At 44.7% G+C, this 20,186-nt stretch overlaps 1 protein-coding gene across 5 annotated transcripts in view; it reads right to left on the bottom strand.

Annotated features, from left to right (window-relative positions):
* The window catches only part of OSBPL8 (oxysterol binding protein like 8), a 939,874-nt gene that overhangs the window by 129,484 nt on the left and 790,204 nt on the right, over window positions 1-20,186 (bottom strand). For all 5 annotated transcript variants that reach the window (XM_085653858.1, XM_085653857.1, XM_085653859.1 and 2 more), the window contains one exon: window positions 12,531-12,627. In XM_085653858.1, the coding sequence (XP_085509984.1) occupies window positions 12,531-12,627 (97 nt within the window). The remainder of the gene's footprint in view (window positions 1-12,530; window positions 12,628-20,186) is intronic.

Here is a 20,186-nt window from a genome sequence, read left to right as displayed (position 1 = left end):
TGGTCTGTCCGCCGGCCTCGGTGGCTTACCCTGGCGCCGCGGCCTAGGAGTTCCCTGCGGCGGCGTCGGATACCTGGGCAACGAGACCGATCGTGCCGGAACCGGTGGTGGGCCCGAAGGCCTGCGAGGCGGAATCGCAGGAGGAGGAGGAGGAGGTGGTGGTGGTGGAGGTGGCGTTAGTGGTAGCGGAGGAGGAGGCGGCGTATATACCACTGAGTACCCCGAGCCCGGGGACTCCGTCGATGGACTCCTGGTGTCCCCCCAGAGGCCTCAGCATGGGCAGAATCAGCCCCTCCTGACCCACCTTGTGCCTTCAGCCTTCTGTCCTCCAGGACTTGGAGCCTAATCTTCATTCTCTCTCTCAGGGTCCTGGCTGAGAACGAGTGGCAGATCTCACACTCTTCAGGCACATGGGACTGGGGAAGGCAGCCTATACACACCTTGTGTGGGTCTGACTTAGCCTTCTTCCTATCGCACTCCGGGCACTTGTCAAACAAGCCAGGCATGTTGAAAACACCAGAAGGAAGTCCCAACACAAACACTTGAAAAATTTGACAAAAATCACAATAAACCCTTGAAAAGGGAGAGCTCAATGCTCCAGGGTCCTGCTAGCAGGAGCCGGAAAAAAGAACTGAAAGTAAAAGGGACCTGCTGTGCATTCTGGGATACTGGAAAAGTCCTGGAAAGTTTTCTTAAAGGCACAGTATCCTGTTCTGAGCCACATAATGGCAGCCTATGGGGCTTGTCTATCCATTCCTTCCTCTCTATCATTCCAGAGGTTTTTGCTGGGAGAGGCAGGTTTTTTCTCTGTGGAAAAAGCTAGACAGGCAGTGCTGTTGGTGGAATTCTTTCTAGTTGAAGTACTGGACAGTGTAGCCTGTGGGTATAGGCTGCATTATCTGTCTTTGAAATTCTCTCTTAAGTGTAGTTGCAGGTCTGCATGGCTTGACAATTTAGGAGATTATTTTTATTGCTCCGGGGTCCTCGCACATGGGCGGGACTATTCACTAGATTATGACTATACACAGAGATCCCCTACTACAGAACTGAACTCCCCAGCTCAAATCTTCTGGCCAAGACCGGAGGATGCCGCAGGAGACTATGACTGGCATTGGCAGTACAAATGGTCATGTAACAACGCCCGAGTGAATGCTGCTTTTACACTTTCACTTTGAATGAAAGTGTAGGGAGGGGGGGTGGCTTGGGCCCTAAAGCAAGTAGTGCAAAATGTCTCCTACTTGGGAAAATAGGACCCTGCTGCGACCACAAAAGAATGTTTTCGCTGGAGTGCAGGGAGCCTCAAACGGCCATCATTGTCGGTGCCACTGTACCCGCTGCCCCACTGATACTCTCCTTGCTTTTCATTAGCACAAATGCGCCAAACGTGTCTTGTCGAGGTCTGAAACCGGGGCTAGTTGCACTGGACTGAGATGGCAATCGCACCTGAAGTGCTTTTGTCCTTGGAAAAAATCTCATCCTGAAGTGCGGCCGTTTTTCCCCGTGCACAGACAAATGCCATCAGGAAGACGTATACGCCACATAGCCTTCTATATTCTTAGCATTACCGGCCCTAGGTGCCGCTCGCAGCCCTGTCTCGGCTGCGCTCGTATTCTGCAGATTAACAGTGGCTGTAATGCGCCCCCGCCCCGGTCCACTACTGTTAAAGAAAAACCGGCCCAGGCTCACCTTGTGATAAACGCCATCATCCTCGGGGGCACCGTTGCCCGCTCCGACCCATCCAGCGGCGCGTTATGTGGCCACCCTCCCACAAGACCAGTACACAATCTTTTGCTTCCTGGCTGTGTCGCTACCTATCCACCGCGTTGACTCGAGGTGTCCCTGTAGCGAGCCTGCAGCCTTGTAGGCCCTTAGAGCCCCCCGCTGGCGTTCCACCCGGGCCCCCATCAGCTCCGGCTCGCCTTCCCAGCCCGGGTCCATACAAGCACGGGAAACCACACTTAAAAAACAAAAGAATTGTACTCGCCCCCTAGCCTTTTTTTGTAATCATTTTTCTTGGGACTCGGCTGCCACCACTTTCTGGTCGAAGTGTCGAGCATTGTGGCTGCAGTGCAGAATATTGAAAATATATAATCAAGTGTTATAAGCATTTTTGTTACCTTATATATACACAAGAAAACAGGAGAGCGGAGAATGGGAAATAGTACTTGAAATACGAGTAGTGGATGGACACTCAAGGATAATCAATAGATGGTAGATTCCGAAGTAATGCTGACTGATGCTGAGGTGGTGGTATGCTAGTGCGGAGGAGCTATTGAATGATGTTGAGGTGGTGGTGCTGTAGTGATGCTCAAGTGGTGCTGAGTGATCACGAGTTGGTGCAGTGCTGAGGTTATGCTGCACTGATGCCGAGGGGGTGCTGTGTTAGTGCTGAGGTGGGGCTGCGCTGGTGGCGGTGCACTGCTGCGGAGGTGGTGCTGTACTGATGGTGCTGTGCTGATGTATTTTGGTTAATTGAAGCTAAGAGCCTGACCATGGGTCGATAAGACAAATTAATGAAGATCGCCAAAAAGCTGGAAAAAATTGTGTCCCTGAAGAATCTGGTGGGTAATTCTAGATATTTATCAAACTATGACTCTTCCTCTGAGTTGCAAGCTAGTGCCTGGTCAAAACATGGTATAACAATGTTATTGAACACTGCTGTATGCACACGTTAAGTGGTCTTTAGTCACTTAATAATCAATACATTACAAAACTCAGCAGTACTCGTAATATCTGCATCAGAAGTCAGGAGGCTGACAGTTCTGCTGAAATAAATATCTGGCACTTGCTACACACAGATCTCTGCAGCAGGTGCTTTAACATGCAGAGATAACTACGCTGATGAAATGTTAAGATGCTACTCGATTAACACACAGTGGTCAATAAATGCCACCCTTGATGCCGCTTTCCAGATACAACTTTTTATTTGGATCTCAATGTGGATTCATCTCAGTACAGCTGATGTATAATGTGCATGGTCTGGTCTCTTACAAGGCCCCCCCCTAGCCACACCAGTTGTTTCTCTGGAACTGTCGGAGTCTGCCAAGATGGCATGGGTCTTGAGTAGCTGAACATGTGCTTTGTGGAAGCAAAGTGAATATGGGATGTTTCCGAGCAGATACATCTTGTTGGTATAAGGGTGTATGGGTAGGGTAAACGGAATTATGCGATTCTGCAACCATGCTGTTTTCCGCTTAGTTATGGGTTCGCGACATTTGCCACATATTGCATTATCTCCTGCATAATTTGAAGATTTTACCCGCCCAAAACATTTGTCTAGCTCAAATGAATTAAAAGCTAAAAAAAATATGGCGATATTTCACTCCTGTAGTTCTGTATTTGAGTAACATTGTTGCTACTAAGGCGAGACCTTTGCTTAGACACTGTTAACATGTATAAAATACAAAACAGTGCAGTAATACTGTTGCAAAATGTGACGCATTATGCTGCAAAATGTACCTTTTGATGCCACATAATTTAGTCAACACAGCCATATAATTTGGTTCTCCCCTGTTGCTTAGTTATAGTGGCCGTTACCAGAGGCTTTTCCGAAAGGCCGGTGGGTGTGGGGCTGGATTGGGCTCAATGGGGCTCTAAAAGGCCAGGAGGGTTGGGACATAGTCAGTTATACATGAAGCGTGTATCTGAGAAGGTGGGAGTGCTGGAGCGGTCGGACGAATGTCAGGCGCTGCTTGGCATGCCTCTGACTCCATCTCAGCCTAATTAGCTTTGGAGAGGCAATGGCTGTCGAGAATCTTCTCCTTGAATATCAATTGGTTTTTTTTTTTCAAGCGCAGCCTTGCCACTGCCACTTCGCATCATAACAGGTGCGAGTGTATCAATTCAATGCCCTCAGTTTAACTTAACGTGCAAGGGTGAAAGGCTGCATTTCCCACGCTGGTACATGTGTTACATGTGTTACAGAACATAGTCAGTAGAACTGCACGGCCACGACTCATGGAAGGACAGAATCAGCCACGGTAGAATTTAACAAAAGATGTAGTTCGTGAGTCTTAAACCAAATCTAATGTCTGAACTGGATGGTATGATTGGGGCTGTGGAAAGTTGGGTTACGGTGCTGCTTATTTATCTTCTGCAACTAACAACCACTGACAACGCCAATAGCCTTGGCTTGTTGTAGGGGTAACGTTAGTAGTTGTATATCTGGATGCAAAGACGGGAGCAGCAAAATACCAGTCTGCAGCACACTATGCTAAACGCAGATTTTAACGTAACTGTTTAAGCTGCGCCCTTAATTGCATCGGCCACACCCCTTTGAAAGACCCCTCCCTCCCATTTCTTTTATCACATTTAAAGCCCTGCGTTCATCTTTTGCAAAGTGGAACTTTGGGCATTTATGACCACAGTTATATTTTTCTTGCCATGAAAAATCCACAAAAAGAGGAGGTTACTGGAATTTAGAGCTTTAGAGTTACCGTTGGAAACGCTGATATTCTTGAGGGATAGGATGATAGATACTTTGTCCCCAAAAGGCAGAAGGAAGCATCAGTGTAAGGTGAAGCAGGAGCGTGTACAGGAAAGGAGTTTTTTTTAAACCAGTTATGCCGTGGTACTTGGCCTGTAGAAAAGGGCCTGAATGTTCCCCCTCTTTAAGGGTTGGTCATATTACAACGGTTGTTTTGAGCACTCAAACAGGAAACGCGCATCTGTGTCCAGGAGAAACCGTGAAGAGAATGTGATGGCCAACCGGAAACAAACAACGATATATCTTCTGGGCGCTGGTGTTTCACTTTGCAGTGTTTAACAGACGCTGCACTGCTATCATAAGCGTTAGAGAGCATAGTAAGTGCCCGGCTTTTGATGCACACCTCCGTGGAGAAGTCCGATGTTTTTAAAAGAAACAAACCGGTGGCTCTCATGCCTGCAACGTCTTTATCCCAGGAGATGCTCTCTGCTACGCCTATCCCTACTGTGGCTACGAAAAGTACTCTTTTCAATTGACTGTGCCCGCAGAGCCGGAGAGACAGGAGGGGAGAAGGAGCCGAATAGAGAAAACAAGCCGGGGAGTGGTGCGTGCGCGCTGCAAGGCATTTAAAGAATGCAGCTGGCACACTGCGGGCCGCTACTCGCTCCTGAGACCCTTAGGCCATGGAAGTGAAAGTTTTGAGGAAAGGCGGGACATGCACCAGTCTTTGGCCAGTTGCATGCTTTCATTATTGAAAGCCACAATCAAAGGCCAATGGGATGTGTGGGAGGAGGCAGACCCACACGGAGAAGTCTCTTGGAAGTCTGAAGTGATTCCAACAGGCCCTCTTGCGCTAGGCGAGACATAAAAAAGACACTTGCTGGACCAAGAGCCATCTTTCTGCCAAATCTGGTGTAATCCCATCCAATGGTTCGGGCTGTAGTGTCTAAAATCACTATGGGAAATTGCATGGGGAAAACACGTTTTGCAACCCCCTCCTTTTTTCTCTGCCCTGCTTGACCCTGAAACTTCCAAGACAGCAGTTGAAGTGAGTGGCAAACAAGTTTCGAAAACTGTGTGTGAAGATTTGTCAAACAGTGAGATAAGTTATTAGCAAAACAAAAAACGCTTCGTCAATGCATACTAGGTCCTAATGAGAACTACATACTGGCGACCACCAGTAGGTAAAATATATTTCAGATTTTTGCCCCTCTAAAACTTCGCATCTATTTGATGAATGTCTGCAAAACTTTGCAGATCTATTGCTCTTATTTCATTCTTGGAGTACTGAAAGTTTTGCGGTATTTATGTGTTTCATCGGGGGGGGGGGGGGAAGAAAAAACAAGCATTTGCAATGCAATAGGTCTCGCATTTACACGAGCTTGAGCTATATTGACACTGCAAATAACAATGCCTTTTATTTTTGTTTTTAAAACGTAAATAAAAGGCATTGTCATTTACTATGCCAATAGCTTTAACTCGCGTAAATGCGAGACCTATTCCATTGCGAATGCTTGTTTCACAAAAGTCACAGACTGCAGGAGTTTTTTTTTTTTTTTTTGAGTCAGCTGCGATGTTATCCACTGATAGGGCGGGATAGACACGTGGCAAATTCAAACTGTATTACAGGCTATTTTTTTGCATATTTTAAAAACCCAACTTCATTTCTAAAAATATTGAATATTTTTAACTTCCTAAGGCGCCCGACCAAGCCCTGAATAATAGCTTCTTGTGTGCGCTGATCCCTTCCCTTTCTCGCTCTACCGAAATTATTGTGAGAGGCACAGTTTCATCAGCGATGCCAGTTATGGTGACTCGGTGATTGGACACGTTGCCTCACTGCGTTGCATAACAACGGGAGTGCAGATCCTCGTGGGCAGGTCGAAATACGGTTGCTAAGAGGATGGAGGTTAATTTTAACAGTGTCACATAATGTTTTGTCTTTTTTATGCGGAGAGAGGGGTTTTAATTGACAGACTTAAGGTTGGAGACATTTAGGTCTGGGGTAGCCCGTTACCATGTGTGGGCTCCGTGAAGTCGGTGATGAACTAGAGTGCTATGTTTTTTGGGGGTGGGGGGGGGCGGAAAATGGCAGACAGACACCCCTAATCAACACTCCAGTCTAGGATGAAGTCTGCAGTTCAGTTAAATGCTATTTGGGGATGCCAGCGGTTTGACAGGTTTGGTCTCTAAATTATAAAGTGGCTGTTGCTCGGTGGGACAACATTTTGTCATGTTTTCTCTACTTTCTTACTTGTAGTATAATTAAGGTTGTTTGTGATTGGGCACCCCGAAAGCTTTGAGGCTTTAAAAGATAGTCAAATGAAACACGCCAATGAACCACAAAAAGCACATTTCAGGAATGCTTATTTATGGGTGGCAAAAGTGGAGCGCCTATTGATACTGTATTTAAAGTAGTAGTTTATTCTAAACGGTTATTTGGAATGATCAGAGTTAAAACATGGCTATTTCCAGAGATAATTTGCATTAAGTCTGAGACAGACCCCCATAATGATGGCACAGGCTGACAACGTTGTGTGAATTTATCATGGGGTATTAGGGTTGACACCTTTCTGGGACAAAAATATCAGCCATTTGTTCATATTTTAGGATTCACAATGGGCCATGAGTAGGTATTTATTTTAGAATCAGTGTAAAATTCTATGCATTATATGTTATCAATGTATTTCTGCCTCGGTTTGCTTTAATAATTATTTAGGAATAGTTTAAACATCACTAAAATACCTATGCTGTGACTTTTTTTTTTTGTTTGTGCAAATTTCAATTCATGCTTGAAATTGGTAAACTAGTGCCATCTGCGTATTTTCCAGTTTTTTTTTTTTTTTTTTTTAAACGGTGGTGACATACAAACACCAGCCGTGTCGATACAATACTGGCCAGGAAGCAACACTATGCCGTATTAACTTCTATGTTGTCTATATTAAGTAGCTTCCATATACAATGTGGGAACACCACCACCACCTTATGGACAGTTGTAGTAACAGTTCCAAACACAAATGTACTAGTTAGAAGAGCAACAAGCATTGGCCGTGCAGCTGTGAAAGTGACGCGGCCGAGAAAGTGAAAGTGATTGCGAGCTGTAATGGTGCCCGCTAAAGATGCACTTAATGACTCATGACAGAGGAAAGCCAGATGGCGGCTGCGCGTGAGCGCGTAACCGCAAGCTTGAGGCCAGAAAAAGCATGTGATAGCACTTTTAAAACCTACTTACTAAATGTGTCGCCAGAGCAGGGCATGCGCTGGCTAGACCTAAAAAAAGTCTCCCTCCCTCCCTGTCTCCCTCCCTCTCTCTCTCTCTCTCCCTGTCTCTCCCTCCCTCGGTCTCCCTCTCTCTCGCCCTCTCTCTCTCGCCCTCTCTCTCTCGCCCTCTCTCTCTCGCCCTCTCTCTCTCGCCCTCTCTCTCTCGCCCTCTATCTCTCGCCCTCTCTCTCTCGCCCTCTATCTCTCGCCCTCTATCTCTCGCCCTCTATCTCTCGCCCTCTATCTCTCGCCCTCTATCTCTCGCCCTCCCTCTCCCTCTATCTCTCGCCCTCCCTCTCCCTCTGTCTGTCTCGCTCCTCTGTCTCGCTCCCTCTGTCTCGCTCCCTCTGTCTCGCTCCCTCTGTCTCGCTCTGTCTACCCCCGACTCCCTCCCTTTGTCTCCCTCGGTCTCAGTCTGTCTCTCTGCCTCTTTGTCTCTGTCTCAGTCTCAGTCTCTGCCTCTCCCTGTCTCCCTCCCTCTGTCTCCCTCTCTGTCTCTGCCTGGCCCTGTCTCAGCCTCTGTCTGTCCCTGTCTCTTGTCTGTCTCCATCTCTGTGTCTCTCTCTCCCTCCCTGTCTCCCTCACTCCCTCCCTGTCCCCCCCCCTCCCTCTCTCCCTCCCTCCCTCCCTGTCTCCCTCCCTCCCTCCCTGTCTCCCTCCCTATCTCCCTGCCTCCGTCTCCCTCCCTATCTCACTGCCTCCGTCTCCCTGTCTCCCTCCCTCCCTGTCTCCCTCCCTCCCTGTCTCCCTCCCTCCCTGTCTCCCTCCCTCCCTGTCTCCCTCCCTCCCTGTCTCCCTCCCTCCATCTCCCTCCCTCTCTCCCTCCCTCCCTCTCTCCCTCCCTCCCTCTCTCCCTCCCTCTCCCTCCCTCTGTCTCCCTCCCTCCCTCCGTCTGTCTCCCTCCGTCTGTCTCCCTCCGTCCGTCTCCCTCCCTCCGTCTGTCTCCCTCCCTCCGTCTGTCTCCCTCCCTCCGTCTGTCTCCCTCCCTCCGTCTGTCTGTCTCCCTCCGTCTGTCTCTCTCTCCCTCCGTCTGTCTCTCTCTCCCTCCGTCTGTCTCTCTCTCCCTCCGTCTGTCTGTCTCTCTCCCTCCGTCTCCCTCCCTCCGTCTCCCTCCCTCCCTCCGTCTCCCTCCCTCCGTCTCCCTCCCTCCCTCCGTCTCCCTCCCTCCCTCCGTCTCCCTCCCTCCCTCCGTCTCCCTCCCTCCGTCTCTCTCCCTCCGTCTCTCTCCCTCCGTCTCTCTCCCTCCGTCCCTCCGTCTGCCTCCCTCCCTCCGTCTGTCTGTCTGTCTCCCTCCGTCTGTCTGTCTGTCTCCCTCCCTCCCGGACTCCCTCCCTTTGTCTCCCTCTCCCTCTCTGCCTCGGTCTGTCTCTGCCTCTCTGCCTCGGTCTGTCTCTGCCACTGTCTGCCCCTGTCTCTGCCACTGTCTGCCCCGGTCTCTGCCACTGTCTGCCTCCATCTGTCTGTCCCTGTCTCTTGTCTGTCTCTATCTCGGTCTGTGTCTCTCCCTCCCCCTGTCTGCCTCCCTCTGTCTCCTTCCCCCTCTGTCTCCCTCCCTCAACCTCCTCCCTCCCTCTGTCACCCTCCTCCCTCCGTCTGTCTCCCTCTGTCCGTCTGTCTCCCTCTGTCTGTCTGTCTCCCTCCCTCTGTCTGTCTGTCTCCCTCTGTCTGTCTGTCTCCCTCTGTCCGTCACCCTCTGTCACCTCACCCTGTGCGTGTGGCTGCCGGTGCGGAGACAGCTTCCCGGGCACACACACAGCCACACCCCAGAACTTCACAGGTCTTTAAAAGACCATTTACTTGCTAACGAGGCTTTGTTGTATTTCACCCCTTCTCAGAGCCCCTGCATCTCCACTCTGACTATTGCTGGAATCGCCCGGCCCCCACAGAGCAGAGTGTCTCGGAGTTCACGCTGCTGCGGCTGTGTTTGCTGACACTCTTTAAAAATGTTTTTAAAAAACACAGGTACAACGTCTGCAAGGTCTGCGGGTCGGCAAGGATGGCTTGCCGGGCCACTGGTGGCTCGCGGGCCATACTATGAGTATCCGTGCACTAGACAAACTAAACATCTATGCAACATAATATTTAATCCTGCTAAATTTCAACAATACCACTCCTGTTTTTTGGCACAACACAAAATATAAAACTATATGGCTGATTGTTACCTTTGGTAAACACAGCCATCGACCAGATATCACCATTTCCAAGCCCCATGTATTGTGGTACACTGCGAACTGTACACAGTATACCATAGATCAATATACAAGTATATTTCATACAACTTGTACATTTACAAATACTTACACTATTTATGTATACAGCCACAAAACTAACATTTACATATTATAATTGAAATTGTGGCGATAGAACATTGAGATGTTTTCATATAATTGAACGGTAGACAATTTAATTTACACAATCCACTTTACGCAACTCCAGTATATAAGAGATTACTTTACGCCACTGCACTCTACACTATTTACAGTATGTCAGGTCACTTTACAACAATCCACTATATGCCACTAAATTCTATGCTAAACCACTGTATGTTACTTTTAACAACTACACTGTATGCTACTCCACACCACTATACTCTATGCAATCATAATGTTCACGACTGTATTCTATTACACTTTCGTGTATGCCACTTACTCGATGCCCTTACACTTTACTACTCCCAACTGCACGCTATTCCACTGTACGTGACTCCAATTTATGTGTTTCCACTATATGCTACTGCAGTATGCCCCACAGTATGGTACAAAACTGGAGTATACGCTAGTCCAGAGTAGCATCTCACTTGCCATACTACATTAATAATAACTCGCCACTGTATTATGCAGTGTGTTCTGGCAAATCACGTAATTTGACATGTCAACTGTGTTTTTATTAATGCAGTAATTTCACATGCTCTAACTTCTGTAATACGCAAGGGTATAGGTAGTGGATCGAGAAGGGGCGAGTTATAGTTCATGTAGGGTGGCGAGTGAGGTGAGAAAATTGTCTACAGGGGTGCGCGAGTTATGTGAATTTTAAGGTGGTGTGTAAGTGGAAATGTGAGTTATAAGTAAAACTTACGTTAGTGTAAAAGTGGTTCTTAAATGATAAATGTAAGATATAACTATAACATTTGTAACATCAAGATAAAGTTTTACCGAACTATAACTTATGTTTAAACTTTGTTTTTTTTGTGAATGTGATCTCTCTCTCTCTCTCTCTCTCTCTCTCTCTCTCTCTCTCTCTCTCACACCCCAACCCCAGCAAAACTCAACAATTCACAACTAGCACAGTGCAGTGTTCACACTAACTTTGTCTTCAAGCCAAGGGCTCAACATCATAGAAAGTGTTACTGCCATGTCTGTCAAAACTATTACAGTGCAATACTTTGCAGAAGTAGCTCTAAGGAGTATGCAGCAGAAATGCACATTTATGTTCATAGTAAAAATGTTCACACAACATATCGCACAACAGAATATGCAGTGGTTTCAGCAATGCCTTTATTTTTTTTCATAAAGAAAAATTCTACATATAACCCAAAAGCGAATGGCCAGATGCCATATGAATCTGAACAGAATCAACCACCTAACATCCACCTAAAAACTCTCAAAAGTTCAAAGTGAATAAGGGTCTCAAGTTGAAAACATTTTGTAACATATAAAATGTACACAGTAGGAAATAACTTTACTGCAATCAGTCTTACTTTAACATCTTTACCATGGGTCCTAACCTCCAACTTCCAAATGAACATTCCCAATTACCACAGTTTCCAGTGATTTATAGAAGAGACCACGGAACTGGCCACTAAGATTTCTTCTGCACAAACTGGTGGTGATAGGAGAGAATGTATTTTTACAGTGCTTATGAAAAAGAGGTGGACTTGTTATACTTAAGTGTGTGTTTGAGGGAATAAATTACACCTAGGGAAGAGCAGGTACCTGAGATAGCACTTTGATGATCAACTTGTTATCAAATATGTTCGGAAAAAGGATCCCAACCTGAGCTTTTATCAGGAATTTCAATTTTAGTGAGATGACAGTTTTAAACATTTTTGTTTGTGTTCTCCATTGTTCGGTTTCACTGTGCCTGAAACCAGAATCTGTGTAAATTGCAATTATCCTAATGTGATTATGTTCCTAAAGACATGTTCACACTAGGGAATAACAGAGATGGAAAAGTTGTTACATTTTTAACACCAAGTGGAGGCACAGCTCTCTATCAAGAGACACAGCAATCTATCTTCATTGCTGCAAGAGTAATGGGCACTTTTCTAGGTCCTCATTATAGTTAAAGCAGAGTCGGGTTTCTTCTTTAGAGTTAATTAATGCTATAACAAATTCCTAACCTTTGTAACAAAGCATATCATTTTCTATCTAAATTGAAGAACCTAAAAGTTGTGTAGAGCATAATGGACAAGTTGTCAACTGTCATCTGCACATAGGGTTACTTTCCAATCCACTTTAAAATGATATGATGAGTTTATTGCCTTTTTTAGAGCCTATTTGTTTTATAGTAATGTGACAAACAGTAATTTCTGCAGAGAAAACGTACACTACAACAGTGTCTAAGATATTTCAATAAAAACCTTACGGAAGTATAACAATGAATTAAACCATAAATTACACAAGAGTAGTTATTTAAAGCAAGACAGTTTTGCTATGGTGTTGTTCACAGTAAAATGACACATTGATTAAGCTGAATGTTATGTAATAAATCCAATAATCACACACAAAAAAAAACATATTCCCTTCGCTAAGCCATCAGTGATTTACATTAAAATAAAATCTCAATATGCTGGCTTAGCGAGGTAACTGGGAAAGTTTAAAATGCTGTATTTGCTCTCACTTACCATAGAACTTGGATTTGGCGAGGATACTGCCACTAAGGCAAAACCCATCCTTTCGGTTACTAACAAAAAAGGCAGACACTGGTGGATGGTGGGATACCTGACAAGTGCAAAAAGCAAACATGAATATTGGCTAAAAAGATACAAAAAAAATCATCTTTTTAATAATAATAGCTAATTAGGAAGTAAGGATGGTCTACATTTCAATTCTTTATTAATTGCAACTAAACTGAAGCAGCTATAACAATTTTTCAGTCAAAATAAGTTTATTTCCAGTTGAGCCACTAAAACCATACAAACTATTGAGAGATTAAGATGCATATAAAATAATATCTTTACCCACCTCATTATAATGAAAACCATAAATGTAAAAAGTGAAAATTATAAAACAGATGTATATTGTGATTGAAAGGATTAGCTATTGTGTATTTTGCTCATGACTGATCAACCGAGTCGTTAGCACATAATGTGCAATGGCAAACCATAATTCCTCTAGGTATCTGTTTTACTACCCTCTCGGCTTCACTTTTGCCTGCATCCTTTAGGAGATTGCCAGGTCACTTGCCTTAGCATTAGGAGGACACTGAAATCAAAGTGACAGTCAGCCTCACACGGATCTATACAAATATGGCAATTCCTAGCATGCTTGTAAGAGGCACTTCTCTCTACGACAAATTGTAGAACGGTAAGGTGCTGAACCTAACAGTTATGTACAGATTTTTAGAAAACGCAAGTTCAATTCAATCCAAATTAGGTTGAAATTTAAGTATATCCATCCTTGACAAAAATGCATGGGATAAAGTTTCTTCTTATGCCTTTGTGAGCATATCGTTCATGAGCCATGTATGTATATGTATATATATATATACATATATATATATATATGTATATGTATATATATATATATATATACACACATATATATATATATACATATATATATATATATACACACTAAAAAAAACAAAGGTTTATGAAACTTATAGGTAGGTGTAATAAAAATCTTTAAAAAAAGGGGAAAAAATAGAAAGTCACAGAAAAAAATACAAAGATTAAAATAACGTTATAGTTAGGTGAATTTGTCAGAGAAAACATTAAAGTTTTGACCAAAAAAGAAAAAAAAAGAAATTCACCAGTTCTACTTAGCAAAGCTAACTATACCTTCCGCCCCGCCATGCAATGCTTATGACCTTACATATTAAACAACTCATGAAATGTTCTAGGACATTATGACTTCACTGATGACATCTCACATAAAATTACTGAGGCCATCATCCAACCTTTTTTTGTACACATTGCTCTATAAACATGTATAGCATTATATTTTCTGAATGCAAGTACAAAAAAAGCTCAGAAGAATATGAGGCATCATTAATGCCAACACAGAAACAACTCCTTAGGTTTACAAAGCATAGGTTATGTGCCACATTGGCCCTATACCATACACTTCACAGTTAGCGTAGTACACATTAATAATCAACCACAGATACAAGGGAAACCCTCAATGCATACGTTGTTCAATCTGTATACAACTGTTCAGAGTAAAGCAAGTTCTTAAAAATACTGAACGTCTGTTACAAAACGAATGCCCTCCTAAGGACAGCTTTTATCTGTATCAAACCCCTGACAGTCACAAAACCTACACTGAGAAATAAAGTTGATATCAGTACAGAAGTGGGCACTGTAAACTGTTTTTTTTACTCCATGGAGAGAGTTTACCCAGTACCACACTGTTTGCAGACAGTGAAACACATGAGAAATACACCACGAGTATTAAAAAGTATCTACTAAGAACAGTGTACACTCTATACAACACTTGGCAAAATAAACTATTTGGTTAAAATAAGCAACGTCTAAAGGGGCTAAAGAGTATTCCTCCTGCCGTCTTCATACTTTGGTGAAAACTTTCTAGGTAGCCTGGAGAAAAACAAGCACATGTACATCGCTTAATACCTGGTGCACACAGTCTTCTATCTTATGTAGAAACTGTCATACTGAGAGGATTCTGTTCTATAATTCAAGGTTGCTTACAATACTTAGTACGTCGTATGTAGAATCTTTGCCCTGTTGCAAACCTTTTCTGAAGAGCCTAAAAACCTGTGTGGAGCATAATGGACACAAGTTGTCACTGTCATCTGCACACAGGGTTATTCAATGCAGACATGCATAGGGCGTTAAAACCTCTACACACCTATAATGCATTATAAGTACAAACATTTTGTAAGCACTTACACCCATTAGCTGGACCCAGACTGTATAAAATTAGGAAGAAAAGTAATACAGTAGTTACCCACCACCATGTAAACTATAAAACAAACTAGCACACTCATTGGATGATGTCATAAATGATGACATAGAACATGTCATGAGTGACGTAATATGTGAGGTCATAAGCAGTGCATGGTGAGGGCACAAGTTACAGTTAGCTCTGCTAACTATAACTGCTGAAGTTCTGTGTTTTTCAAAACGTTATGGTGGACAGACAAATTCACCTAACTAGAACGTTACTTTAACCTTTGGTTTTTTTCAGTGAATTTCTTACATTTTTTTTATTTTTATAAAAACAGATTTTTTTTTTTATCACACCTAACTATAACTTTACATTAGTGCTTATTTTGTAAAATATTAAGTACCTGGACTCTGACCAGAAGGCCACTGCAGCTTGCACCACCCATCACCCTTGTCATTGCTGCCAAAATGACTACTAACCATCTCTCTTGCATGTAAATGCGACAGTTCAGATTATTCCAGGTCCCCAAAGCTAAAGGAATGGCTGGTGAGGCAGGTATTAGCAATTTTTTAAAATGTATATTGGTTTTCTAAACAACTGTTATACGGCTCATCTTTATATTACATGAGCAGCCCTAAGTGTGGTGTTGACAATTAGGTGCCGTTGCCGAGCACCGGAAACCAATTAAGTGCCGGTGCTCAGCACCGGCTCAAATTAAGCACCGCTTTACATTAACCTTTGGACTTTTCAGTGAATTTCTATTGTTTGTTTAAAAGTAAAGTAATTACCATAGGTAAATCTAACCCCAAGCTGCGCGGCCCTCCCTCCTAGAACAGCTATCGGCCCTGGTGACCCCTTCCCCCGGTGCCTTAATTTTGTTTTTAAAGGTGGGCTGCCCCGGTGCATACTTGAGGGACCCATCATATACCTGTTGGAGGCAGTGGTGGGAGCCCTGTGGGCCCCCCCCCCCCACATACAGTGGGAGCTGACACTGCTCCCAACCGGTGGAAGAAATACTTTTATCAGTTTTCCTGCCCACTTTTGTGCGGGCAGGGAAACCGATAATAAATCTGCTCCTAGCAGGTGGGAGCATTTTCAAAGCTTCCGCCCGCTGGCAGCAGACTGCGTTGGCTCCCGCTTGGCGGGAGATTTTAAAATGTTCCCACCAAGTGAGAATAAACACAGGTTTTCCTATCTGCGCCAGGGAAACCGCTATGTCCTGGGGGTGGGCTCCACAGGACATAGCTTGTGAGGCGGCGTAGGGGGGTAGGACACCTGGGGCCATTAATGGCTCATGGAGGGGGGCCATGCAGCTCCCCTCTTCATTTTGGTAAAGTTCGGCTCTGTGGGTGAGCTCCCCGAGGGCCTCTGGGTGCTTGGGGAGTGAGGCCACAAGTTCCCTCCCCATTATGAATACAGCCCCAGCTGATCCGGCTGGATTGCAGCATTGTTTTGCTGATTTCTTTTAGTTTTTAGCCCTGGGGGGAGTGGTGGAGGAAGGGGCTCACTTTGCCCCCCCTTTGCCTTTCCCTCCCCCATGGGCTTAGGGTTCAGGGTATCCCTACCCTGTCCCCTTATATATACCTTTTTTAAACATGTTCTGGGCAGGGGACTAAGTACCCGAGCGCTGTAATGTCTGCTAGAAATTTTTTATCAGGGAGCAAGATGGTCCAAGGGAAAAAAAAACTCCATGGGCCAATCAAAACACTTTTTTTTTTTTTAAACTGTCGCTCTAACAAAGGTCTCTTGCGGCCCCAACCGTCAAGACATACAATTATTTTTCAACCTTGATTTCTCAAAAACTAATGACCGAATTTACACCAAATGACAATTAGCACATGCCAAACTTGGTGTAATTCCATTTGGAAGTTTTTGCTGTAGTCTGTCTTAAAGAAATAGTACCTTTTTGGAAAGTCTTTGGAGAATGGTGGCCAAGTTAATAGCAACAGAATATTGTTTTCTTCTATGCAACATCTTATGTAACTATAACTACCTAATGGCGAACACAACTAGGTAATGTATATATATATATAGGTTTTTTGCTTAAAGAGATATAATAAGGGCTGGACCATGAGAATCCTTGACCTCATTATTTCCATATTTCATTTTAGGTCTCATGAGAATTTGATATTCAGGTATTCAGAATCCTGACATCTCTCAAGGTGTGACCAATTCAACCTGAAAGTATTCTTAAATCCTTTGTGGGGGCTTGGAAGTCATCATCTTAGTTTTAAAAAATGTGATGGACTCTTGACCAAATAACATTTCTCAAATGTACCTAAAAGGTTCTGGAAACCCCAAGGCATCTTGGAGACCAGCAAGGTTCCATTCATAGTGAGATGTGTGTGCTACCCAAAACAGATGTTCACCATGAGGACCCATCACTTAGTAAATCTGATTGTATGCCTTCTTCCCATACAATTTTCCAAGGAAGAGGTCTAGTGATAACATTGAAGGTGCACAGAATATCAACGAATACCACTTATGATGGTGTGACGCTCAGAGTTATGTATTTTTCTAGAAAGATGTAGAACCTGAAATGTCTGGTAAACAATGCTATTTTTTTTGTAAATTCAGATTGACAATGATAAATGGCATTCTTTTGCTCAACCCAAAATTCCAGCCTAGACAGAATAACACCTGCAAATATTTTTTGCATATTACCAAGCAAACTATTTGGGTGGTATTTTCTGTGTCATTCCCGTATTCTTTGTTATGCAGTGGCATTATTTCCAGATGTAGCCATTAATTAGCCATGATTTAGGTATTGGAGTTCCTTTTAAGGTTACGTTACTATCAAGCGTGATTTAGCTACCCAATAAAGTGGTCTATAAGGATCTTATCTGGACCTCGTGCCTTCCCCGCTTTTTGTTTATCAATAGGTAGAAGAAGCTCCTGAAGTGAAAAGGGTTCAGTTTTGTACTTCCAAGACGTAATTACTCCAATAGTAAAGAAAGAGGATTGCCTTAGGGTTCAAACACACAAGTTACCAGAAGCAAATATGTATCGAGTCAAATACACCTCTTGCTAACAGTCTCATCTTGAAATGACAGTGATTAATTTAGCTATTTGAACTCGTTCCGTGCTCATGACGGAACCACGCCGTCATGAGCCACGGTTGCCGTGTGCTCATGACAGAGTGGTTCCGTCATGCTGCGGCCGTTGGTGGCCGCGCCGCCCACGCGGCGCTAATTCCCCGCCTGTGCGGGCGATTAGCGCCGTGGGCGGAGTCATGACGGAACCACTCCGTCATGAGCACAGCCCAACCGTGGCTCATGACGGAGTGGCTCCGTCATGAGCACCGCGCTGCCCCCCCGCACCCACCAGCGCTGCGGCGGAATTTCCGCCGCAGCGAAGGGGTTAATTTGAGAAAAGCAACCAAATAAAAAAACTTGTTGCTTTATTAACTTCTTGTTCTGCTGGAAAGATAGGAGTGTAGTGCAGTGCACTAAAAGATGGGTCCTCTAAAAACAGAACTACAAAGATCTAAAGCAAAAGAAACAAGCATTTACAATGCAATGGTCTCGGCATTGGTAAAGTTAGAGCTATTGGCATTGCTCATGACATTATTTTTGTTTATGTTTTTGTTTTTAAAACAACATTAGAAGAAACTGCATTGTTATTTACAATGTCAATAGCTTAATCACTCTCAAATGCGAGACCTATTGCATTTGCACCCACACACAGAGCCACCCACACACAAAGAGCCACCCACACACAAAGAGCCACCCACACACACAGAGCCACCCACACACACAGAGCCACCCACACACACAGAGCCACACACACACACAGAGCCACACACACAAAGCCACCCACCCACGCACACACTGATTAAGCTATTGACACTGTAAATAACAATGCCGTTTCTCTACATGTTTTAAAAACAAAAATAATGTGATGAGCAATGCCAATAGCTCTAACTTTAACAATGCAGAGACCGTTGCATTGTAAATGCTTGTTCTGCTTTACTCTGGGCCAAAGGGTATTGATGAAAGATAAATTCCGGTCCCCAAAAATGGGCGCCGGTGCCCACTACCACGAGCACAGATGATGCCCTGGGTACGGGTGGAAGTATCATTCATCCACCATCCTGGGCGGATTCAGAAATGGAACCCGGTCCTTTTGAGTATCTTTAACCACGCTCAGCGTTTCCACTGGTGCCTTTTTTTTCCTCCTTTTAATTAATCTCTTTTCCCAATAGAAATCACGTTTCATTTCAGATGAAGAAAATGCAATTATAGGAGCAGGCTGAGAAAATGCATGTCCCCAAAGCCTGGTTTCCTGTTCCATCTGAGTTTGAGGGGGGATTACAGCTAGCGCGAGCTGGTGGAAGAAAATAGAAAACAGTTGTCTTCATTTAGAGAGCTGGTTTATTGATCGCGTTTATGGAAAGAAAAAATACAATTATTTATTGTTGCTGATGTAGCAATTAATGCGGATGAGGCTGTGGAGAGAAGTGCTCCAGTGGGGAAAGTGAGCAGAGGAGGTTTGTGAATCGAAGGAAAGAGTTAGATTTTCCCTTCAGGCCTGCTCAGCTCCAGAGAGTGGAAAAGGCATTTCCCTGGTACTCAGAATAGAGGCTGATTTCAGGAATGAGCATTTGAATCAAGGACTTTTGAGCTTTAGTATTGGGTGTGAAGCCTATGAGCTCTGAGAGTCGCGTCCCGAGGCCCTGCTGGAGTCGCTGTGGTGGAGTGGTGCAGCTGAGATAGGAGGTGAGCGTGGGCCGCCGGTCGGTGTTCCGATGCCGTTGTCATCTGCTGCATAGCTGCTGGGCTGCCCTTCCCACCCCCCATAGGCACACTTCAAATCAGGCTGCGAGTGTTGCGTGAGTAGTGTGCGCCTCGAATCATCTGGGAACGGGTACCAATGCATTAATAGTGTGAATGCAGGCCCCCCCTTGAAGAGGGCGAAGTTGGCAGGAGGGGTGCTTAGTACCGGTCAATATAGGGCTCATGAAGTGTTTCCGGCAGAGTGTGTTGCTGTGGGGACAGGTTAAATGTAAGGGCACGAAAGGGCTGGTGGTGATGCATGCAACTCTTGGAAAAGTGGGTACAAGCCAATAAGAAGGGGTGTTACAATCCGCATGGTTGGTGCTGTGCAGATAGTGAACGTACTGCTTGGGAAGGGGCTCCCGGCGCGCAGCAGAAGGAAGAGTGGACGTACCCTTCTGGTGTGCAGCTTGAGCCCACAGTTAATGCATACTTTCGGTAGGGGTGTGAGGAGGGACTGAATGCGCGAGCTAAAGTATTGTGAGGCTGGGAGTATTGTGAACGTGCGTTTTATTATACGGTCTTTAGTCTTGTCATTGGGGGCGGAGAAGGCACAGCTTGAGGGATAAGCACAGTGCGCAGCTGGACGTAGAATGTGTGTTACGTTTCTTACAAATCACCCTCCTTCGCACCAGTTGTGCCAGGAAAGTTAAA

The sequence above is a fragment of the Triturus cristatus genome, chromosome 4_1 (genome assembly GCF_964204655.1).
Source record: "Triturus cristatus chromosome 4_1, aTriCri1.1, whole genome shotgun sequence".
NCBI lineage: Eukaryota > Metazoa > Chordata > Amphibia > Caudata > Salamandridae > Triturus > Triturus cristatus.
The sequence above is the reverse complement of the archived record's forward strand: the minus strand, read 5'-3'. Positions and strand labels throughout refer to the sequence as shown.